Source organism: Spea bombifrons, chromosome 3 (assembly GCF_027358695.1).
Source record: "Spea bombifrons isolate aSpeBom1 chromosome 3, aSpeBom1.2.pri, whole genome shotgun sequence".
Lineage (NCBI taxonomy): Eukaryota > Metazoa > Chordata > Amphibia > Anura > Pelobatidae > Spea > Spea bombifrons.
The window spans coordinates 107,185,706-107,194,855 of NC_071089.1; the positions used below are offsets into that span (position 1 = coordinate 107,185,706).

Here is a 9,150-nt window from a genome sequence, read left to right on the forward strand (position 1 = left end):
TATATTTTTTTTATTAGTTCGAAGAGGGAATATCCTAAAGGTAAGAAAAATATTTTTGATTTTTAGCTCTGTCTTTAACAGCATTCTGGATTAAAGTAAAATTAACAGATTTTGATGCTAACACTCATAACCAGAAACATTCTAAATGAGCTGACAATGAGAATCTTAAATTAAAACTGCAAAAGAATTAGATATAATAATTATATATATCTTCTAACTGGGAAATAATTGAGAACCAACCCAGGGCTTTGAGATAAAACAATTACACAATGTGAACTTCAAACAGAAAACAAAACTGGTTTATTTATTAAACCATGAAATGTAGGGGAGTTAAAATTACATAGAATACAGTATTTTGCTTTATCTCATCTTATTACACTTGTGGAAAATATAAATACAGTCATGTGAAAAAAGAAAGTACATCCTCTTTGAATTCTATGGTTTTAGATATCAGGATATAATAGCCATGATCTGTTTCTACACATTAGATACTCAGTTTTTCAAACATAGCTTCTCCATTCTGGCCTTATTTTTGTTGAATAAATCGTGACACGGTGTAATATTGAATGTATTGTTCATCTGAGGTTGTATTTGCCTAATGTTTAGACCTGCTAAGGAAAAGATGATTGTTATGTCCTGATATGTAAAACCATTGAATTCAAACTGTATATCAAGCCAAACCGTATGGAATAACTCCTTACAGGCAGTAGGCCACTGTTTGGTCACGAAATTAAAATGGAGCAGATAATTTACACACAGCAGTTCTCAAAACCTTTTCTCCTAGACAAGTGCTGCTTAGCCAGATTTAAATACAGATACAAATACATACACAGTAAACACTCCCTACTTATTCATTCTTTAAGACATATTAACACACATTTTCTTGAATTCCATTTATGAAATGAGAATTTTCAGAGTATTGGTAGAAATGGTATAATCATTGAACTTCCTAGGTCAGAAGTTAACAGAAGGTAAGGTACTATACCGTTTTTTTGTGGATATTTATGTAAATTATTACTGTTTCAGGAGATAATGAAGTAAAAGGGAATTTAATTAAAAGTGGAGGCTTGGCTAAAAAAAAACTATTAACGTATTCCAGGGATTCAAATACCAAAATCTTCTTTGTTTATTGCATTATTTATAGTTTATGAAGTGGAACACTTTTGTAATGTTTTCATTCATTTAATAAAACAGCGGGGTTTGTGACACACAAAGATGATGGATTCTTCTACAAAAGATAAAGAATTTCAGCCTCCACCTGATTTTGTGCAGATGAACAATCTTGCTGGTGAGAATGTCGGTGGAAAGGTAACAACCAGCTAAAAGAACGTGATTTTAAATGTAATACAATGACAGACCATCAATGTTAGTGCAATAGAATAGCAGTGACTTTTCAAACAATGTGGCTTGTGACACCTTACACTCTGGTACGATCTACAGCTCAGATCTTATTTTGTGATTTGTCCCCTCAGAGATTTATATCAATGTATTAGATGTTTTTGAGAACTGTCGCCATGGTTTTTGTGAGTTATGCTGGCTGAGGCCTATGGTGAACTTTCATTCCTGGTGGACATGCTTTACTTAAAGTATTGGATGTTCATGCTGAGTCTCAGCCAGTATGATTGAGAATGTTGTAATGTTTTAGATTGTGTACCGGACTGTGCTGCAGTCTAGATTAGACTTGGGCGATGGCAGAAGGTTTGTGTCCGTTTCTGGTTTCCATGGAAACAAGAAATTTGTTTTTCATTTCTTTAGTCCAATGTTGCATTCGTTTGTCTGCTATTCAGGTGAATGGTAAAATTCGGCATGGAAACGCATTCGTACAAAAATGAATGCGCAAGTCTAGTGTAGATGTGGAGTCATAGTGTGATATTGGTTACAGGGGATGTGGGGTGGTGGGATCCTGCTATGAGTGTAACTCTGAGGATAGAAATGTTGAATATAAGCCGGCATAACACTTACTAACTTACTAACTAGTGATAACACCTAAATTTGACAGTTTGACAATAACATTAACACGTTAAGACATACTAGTACAGATAGAGAGCCCTGCTCTTGAGAGCTTACAATCTATTAGGAGGCTGAGGGTTAGTGAGAAGATGGATAGCTTGGGTGAGAATGATTTGATCCTAGAGAGGGTGATGTGGAGAAGTCAGCGGCTTTCTTAGGTGGGAAGGAAGACTTCTTCAGGATATAGAATGTGTGTTATAGGAGCGAATATACATAGCATGGGTGACAGTTGGATTGGTTTGCAAAATTTAACCCAAGTTGGCATCATTTTGTTGTCAAGGTCTTTGCAAGAAAGCATGTAAACCCTGATTGTGACTTATTTTACTTTTTAAGGAATTATTGGTATTTAGAAATATTGCAAGAGGACAATTTTCTCAGCTCAGCGATCCCAGCTCAGTGATCCCAGAGAGCAAACAAGATATTTGTTTAGTTGAACATTAACAATTTTGAAATGCAGCTTGTTCAATGTTGGTTGACCTTTACTTAAATTAATACTTTAAATGGATGGGCAAAATCCCCCAGGTATCAGAATCAGTGGAATATTATTTAGTATGGTAATTTAATATAAATTAGTAAATGAAATCGGTAAAGCAGTTAAAATTAATCCAAAAGTACAGTTAATTATTAATGAATATGCTGAAAGAATATCAGTAGATGTATATTTGATCCCCTGGATACAACTGTTATCGTAGAAATCTGCTAGGTCTGGAAGACCAACCATTTCATGTATCAATGTTTCTCTAACTGGCCATTGAGTGCCATGATTTGGCTGGTGAAGTTGTGCGTTTAACTAAGGCTAAATTTCATGCCCTTGTAAATTGAGATCGAGAGCAGCTATTATGGGCGAGATTTAATGGTGGTGAAAAAAAGGATGATTTGCAATTCAACTACCGGTCTAAAGTCCGGTTTGTTTGTGCTAAATTGGGACTTGGGTTCTATCAAAAGCTACATAGAGATAACTTGATACAATCTGACCTCATTGATTCAATCGACATGCAATTTTAGCACGTCTTAAATTGGTCATGATTGAACCTTGCTATTGTCGATGAATGTCACTGTTCATTCGACTTGTGCATTCGCCTTTGTGCAAACTTTATTTTGAACTAAATTTGCCTGTTTCGTATGCTCGTACGAATCAACGAAAACGAGGGCGATCTCCGACGAAACTAAAAAACATACTGCAAAGCTTCTGAAAATTTGGCATAATTCGCCCATTCCTTACCACATTTAGCTGCCATTACAAGTTGTTTTGGTGCTCATTGATGAGGTAAAGTGTGAGGGACTGTATGTGTAGGATGGTAAATATTAATGACTGATAGGTAGAAGTAGCCAAAAATGGGGATAATGCCATTGATGGTTATGGCTGTGATTGATGGGTCCAACAGACAGTGGGCCTTACTTTACTCTAGCCAAACCTGTAATTTGTGGACAAGTTCTTACTATCATCTCATCTATTATTCTTCATTGATAAATACATATTGGTGACAATATAATATGTATATAATATTGGGGAAATTCAGTCCTGCTCCACGGGGATGCATGTTCCTATCATCTGCCATTATTTGCCTGCCCAGGCCCAGTGCCCTACTACTAGTCCTTGATCGTCCTTACTGTGGGGGAACCTTTTTTTAAACAGGCCACTGTGGTTTTAGACTTTGTGTTTTTGGCCACCGTGGTTCCCAGTATGATACAAGGAGGCCCATTTGTCTTTAATGGAAATGTTTGTGTCTATAGTACTGAGGTATTTAGCAGGAGGAGTTTTGTGTCAGTTTTATGATAGCTATTTATTGATTACATTTGGCACAGAGTAGGAACGTGGTCCTTGGAGCACAGTATACTTGTAAAGTGGTCCCCAGCCGCATAGAATAAAAGCCACCATTAAACAATCACTCGTGTCTTATAAACTTGTGTTTACTATGCCAACCTTTATGTACAATATATTAGATGTCAGCCAGATGCCTCTCAACATGTTCTACGATTTAAAGTGCTGCATGCTTGGAGATGATGTGCCGTTTCCTCTCTTCTTTATGCCTTCCATGATGTTATCAGAGTTTCCATTGTAAATATATCACAATCTCTTACATGCCATACATATTTTCAGGAAACAAAACTGAAATTAAAACCATTGGCCATAACCTTTGTATACATTTCCAAAAAATAAAAATGTACATTTTTATGACTGCAGGTGCTATTTGCAACAGACGACTGGTTTGCCCCTGCGGAAAATCTTTTAGAAGTGAGTAACACCAAGAATTCTTGTCTGTAGGAATAAGTACTAATGCCGCATTCTGCTCCATGTACATATTTATACTTTTCAGAAATCTGATCCAGAGTTCAAAGCAGGTCTGTTTACGGGGTTTGGAAAATGGATGGATGGTTGGGAAACAAGAAGAAAGAGAATCCCAGGTGAAGAGAGACACTTTTTAATTAACTAAGAGACAAATATTTGCAACATAATGCTAAGGCAGGGCTGGACTAACACATATACTATAAGATCTTCCTCCATTGTTAAGTTTACATTGAGTTTAATAGGGCTTATTCACCGAAGGGTGAATTGGTTGGGGAGGTTTTGTCTTTCCTTATGAAGTTTATGCTTTATGAAGAGCCAGCACAATTCATAAGGAGGCTTTCAAGAACCTTGCTTGGACCATGTATGTATATATTTATAATGTATATGCATTATACAGGTCCATCAACAAATACATTCTCATTGGGGCTGATCCTTTATAATGCATTGTAAAGTCTTTAAGTTGAGCCTTTTCTGCCATGTGCAATCTCCCACTTTACTGAACAAAACACATTTCAAATTATGTCAGGCATGTGTAGAAGCATTGGCCTTGTTTGAAACCGAGCCTTGACTGCCTACTTTTTTGTGAGCTTTAAATCATATGTTCCTTTCATCCAGGACATGACTGGTGTATAATTCAGTTGGGTATACCCGGGGTTATTCACGGACTTGGTGTGGATACCCTTTTCTTTACCGGAAACCACGCTCCCCGAATTTCTGTCCAAGCAGCTTGCTTAAAACCAGGTGACCTGTTTTGACATGTATAAATTGCAGACCTTCTACATGATCTATGTAATGTGTACTTACTTCATACATCTACTACACTTGGGTACAGTCAGAAGATTTTGTGAAACTATTTACCGCTGAACCGTTTTCTTTTTACTTGAATACAACAAGTTTTTGTCCCTTATATAGAAAAGATAACATTGCCTCCAAGGATGAACAAAACTGGAACTGCTGCGACAGTTGAAGAATTTAATGCTGCCGAAAAGGTACAGCATCTTTGTAAATATAGCCAGAACAAGTATAAAGCAGCACGTATAAACAAGTTAAAAATGGAATGTATACAAATATATTGTAGGCGATTGTTGAAAAGAAGGAATTTAAGTTTCAATAAATATCTCACAAACAGAATATCTATTTTATCATTCCATTACCAAGAGCATAAGTGTCCCACGCTAGTAAGATCCAGGTCCGTAGTCCTTCACTGCAATGCACATTATATATAGATATATAGATATATAGATATATGGATTTATGGATATATAGATATATAGATATATGGATTTATGGATATATGGATAAATAGATAGATGGATGGGTTGTAGCATCTACTGCCAAGACCAAATAATATAGTAATTTATATCTTTTCTATAATTCTGTATTAGCTTAATTCAGAAAAGTGGGATTACCTGCTTAAAATGACGGAGCTCAGGCCAGGGTACGCGGAATCAAATCACAACTACTTTCATGTCACTTCCAGAGAGAGGTGGACTCATATCCGGCTTAATATGTACCCAGGTAATCATAATTACACTGTGTTCCGTTCATTGTTATTGACTTACCTTAACACATCGGGTCATGTTTAATAGGGCAAACACAAAGTCAGTTTAAAGAAAATGCTACATTTGGAGCACCCATAACACTGTGATAATTCCAGAACATTCCCTATAATTTCTACCGTGTTGTGGTCTCTATAACTATGGGGCTTTTTCCTGTTTACTGTCCATATGCATATAAGTAGTCATTCATAATATTTGTAACACTGATCAAATAAAATGGCAATAATGCGGCGTACATGTATGTAATTTAATTGTTTATTCCATTGGGGCAACTAACTTTGTAGAACCTATGCCAATTCATTAACCCGGAGCAGACACATACCTGCTAAATTGTGCTAACATGAATGAGAATGTTGGCATTGTAATTTTGTTTTATAGATTTTTTTTAATTTCAGGAAGTTAGATTTTTCCAATGTTTCCTAAAACTCATTTAGAAGTAAAACATGTGACCCGCACATTATAATGTAAGCTGGCTTGGTACCGTGTCACAGGCAGCTAATGTGTTTGTGTTCATTTTGGTTCAGATGGAGGAATAGCCCGCTTTAAAGTGTATGGGACTGGACAAAGAGAATGGTCCTCATGTGGTCCCAATGAATTAGAAGACTTACTGTCGATGGCCAATGGAGGTGTCTGCCTCGGTTACAGTGATGCACATTTTGGACATCCCAGGAATCTCATCGGTACAACGAGAGAACATCTTAAACCTTTGTTAACCTGCAAAACTATACATTTTATTTTTATTAAACTCCACCTTCTGAATGAATGATAAAAAAACAGCATTCACATTATTGTTAATCATATCAATTAAAAGTTACCAAATCTTAATTCTCAGTACTTAGTAACATGCAGATACATTTACACAGATAAATGTTTGAATGAGAGGAAACAAACTAGAAAATGAAAGAGAAGTCAATGCCAAGTGCAAGCAGAGATTGTGATTATTATTGTGAGTCTGTTTTATTTGGTATCCGGCCAACTTTAACTTTTTATAAGAAACGCTGGAGTGTTTTTTTATTTTTACTTTTTTGTTATGAGTTTGAAAGTTCTGATTGACTTTTGTAGGTTTGGGAAGAGCTGAGGACATGGGGGATGGCTGGGAGACGGCAAGACGGCTTGACAGGCCACCCATCTTAAAGGTGAACCTTCAAGCTTGCAACTGTACTAATATATAAAGTGTCTTTTCTCAGTTATTGCCAACATTAGGTCTATGTACTGCATGCCGCTAGTCAACCAGGGATACAATGTATTAAATTCATTTGTTTGAGTATATGATCAGAGCTGGATTTATAACCACATACAGCATGAATTTACTTAGAATGTTATGTACAACATGCATGTGTGGGATAGAATGGATGTGAATCTGTCTCTATAGTTCCCCATTGTCAGAAAAGACAATCTCTTAAAAGATAGAGAGTTTTGACAGAGTTAAGGTAGACATTTAGCATTTAGAAGAACGTCTTTTACATTTACAACGTCTAGTCTCCAGCTTTCTTGCAGCTCCTCTAGTTTACGTTCTAGTGTTCAAGGTACTTTGGAGCTCACTTGATGTTGGAACCTCTTCTGTTGTTTGGAGAACGCCTACCGCTTATGTTCTCCATAACACATTATCAGTAAAGCAGAAAAAAAGTGCTGTGACTATACGTTCACTTAAGTAACAAAATGATGTCTATTTTCTCTCAGGCTGACAGTAAAGGAATCCTCCAAGTTCCTGGGAGTGAATGGACAATATTCAGACTTGGCCATCCAGGGTTAATCACACATATAGAAATAGATACCAATCACTTCAAAGGTAACGACATAGATAATGCATGTTTTGTATAGGATGTCTTTCCTTTTCCGTTGTGTTTTATTCATTTTATCAATATTTGATATTACAACAGGTAATGCCCCAAACTCTTGCAGAATCGATGCTTGTATATTGCAGCCAAAAGAGGAACGTGAGATCAATAACAAGTGGGCTGCTCAACAAGGACTTAAATGGAAACCTCTTCTCCCGCTCACCCAGGTATGAATACGGTTTCTTTTATACATAAAACAAAACCATGTGTATCTGTAGTGTATATTACATACTGTACTCCAAGTTGCATCCAGATAACATAGTAAGTACCTTATTTTTTTCTTTCAGATGCATCCTCACAGGAGACATTTTTTTGATGCCACTTTATTGACACTACAAGAGGTTATAACCCATGTGAAGATTACAATTGCTCCAGATGGCGGCGTGAGCAGAATTCGACTTTGGGGTTTTCCTCGACCTCTACCTAAAAGCATTGTGTGAAAAGCAGTCCTTTAGTGGAATGTCACGGAGATCTGTTTCTGTGTTTGTAATAAACTAGATCAGTCCACACATACTTCAGGGTAACTTGTCCGAGTTCTTTCATCTTCTACTTACAATCCGTATTTAGAGCCAATTCCTGCATTTATCATCCAGTGAGTAGGAAACCTCAGCTAATGATAAACTACAGATCCTATGATTCTATGGCAAGTAAGTTTATAAAGTCATTCATCAGCAGGGCCCTGTTTACCTGTTGTGCATTGCTGGCAAGTATTTATAAAGCAATAATTAATGATATAGTGGCATAGAAAGGTGGTGCATAGTGGTCAGCATTCTGTAGTTGTGTGGTGTCCCTGTACAGGTGCTCAAAATTGAAAAAACAATAGGTAAAAGTGTACATGCGCTACAACACTCTGTGGGAATCCCACTCTCCCAAACTTCAACAAGATAAAAAACAGGTATTGGTGGTGCAACCCACCAACAGTGAGCGGAGCGACAGAAGTAAATATAAACGTAACTCACTCTCACACCAATGGGTTATATAGAATAAATGACATGAAAAAAAAAATAATAATAATAATAATAGTGCACTCTGTATGATAAAATATAGCAAAAATATTTTTAAAAATGTATAAAAGGCTGACTCAAATCATCAACGCCTGGTGCGATTAGGGATCACACACCCAACTGTATTTGAATGGATACAAATGGATAAAATCACATAGAGCAGTATTGCAACACATCCAAAATGGACCAGAAACAGGTGGCTACAGTTAGCTTCTCACCTTGCCTAGGGCCTGTAACCTGGCTCCAGGGATAAAGAACACTGTACTGGCTTAGGGCAGTACTCCCCCTTTAAGGTGAAGGACAGCAGAGTGGATCCAGCAGAGTGTATGGAATGTATGTATATAAATATAATATAAAAAGTGATGTAAAATGTAGAATAAATACTTTATTACATAAATAACAACACTATCATAAAATATACTCTATTTAAGTGTCTCTGTGAATCCTCT

The 9,150-nt window shown here is 36.5% G+C and overlaps 1 protein-coding gene across 1 annotated transcript; it reads left to right on the forward strand.

Annotated features, from left to right (window-relative positions):
- Positions 1 to 24: 24 nt before the first annotated feature.
- On the forward strand, positions 25 to 8,210 carry ALLC (allantoicase). Its single transcript, XM_053459875.1, has 12 exons — positions 25 to 40; positions 1,195 to 1,308; positions 4,196 to 4,246; positions 4,329 to 4,416; positions 4,916 to 5,041; positions 5,213 to 5,289; positions 5,686 to 5,818; positions 6,384 to 6,539; positions 6,922 to 6,995; positions 7,540 to 7,648; positions 7,740 to 7,864; positions 7,985 to 8,210. The coding sequence occupies exons 2-12, from the start codon at positions 1,216 to 1,218 to the stop codon at positions 8,135 to 8,137; spliced, it is 1,185 nt and encodes a 394-aa protein (XP_053315850.1). The 5' UTR covers positions 25 to 40; positions 1,195 to 1,215; the 3' UTR covers positions 8,138 to 8,210.
- The last annotated feature ends 940 nt before the right edge of the window (positions 8,211 to 9,150 follow it).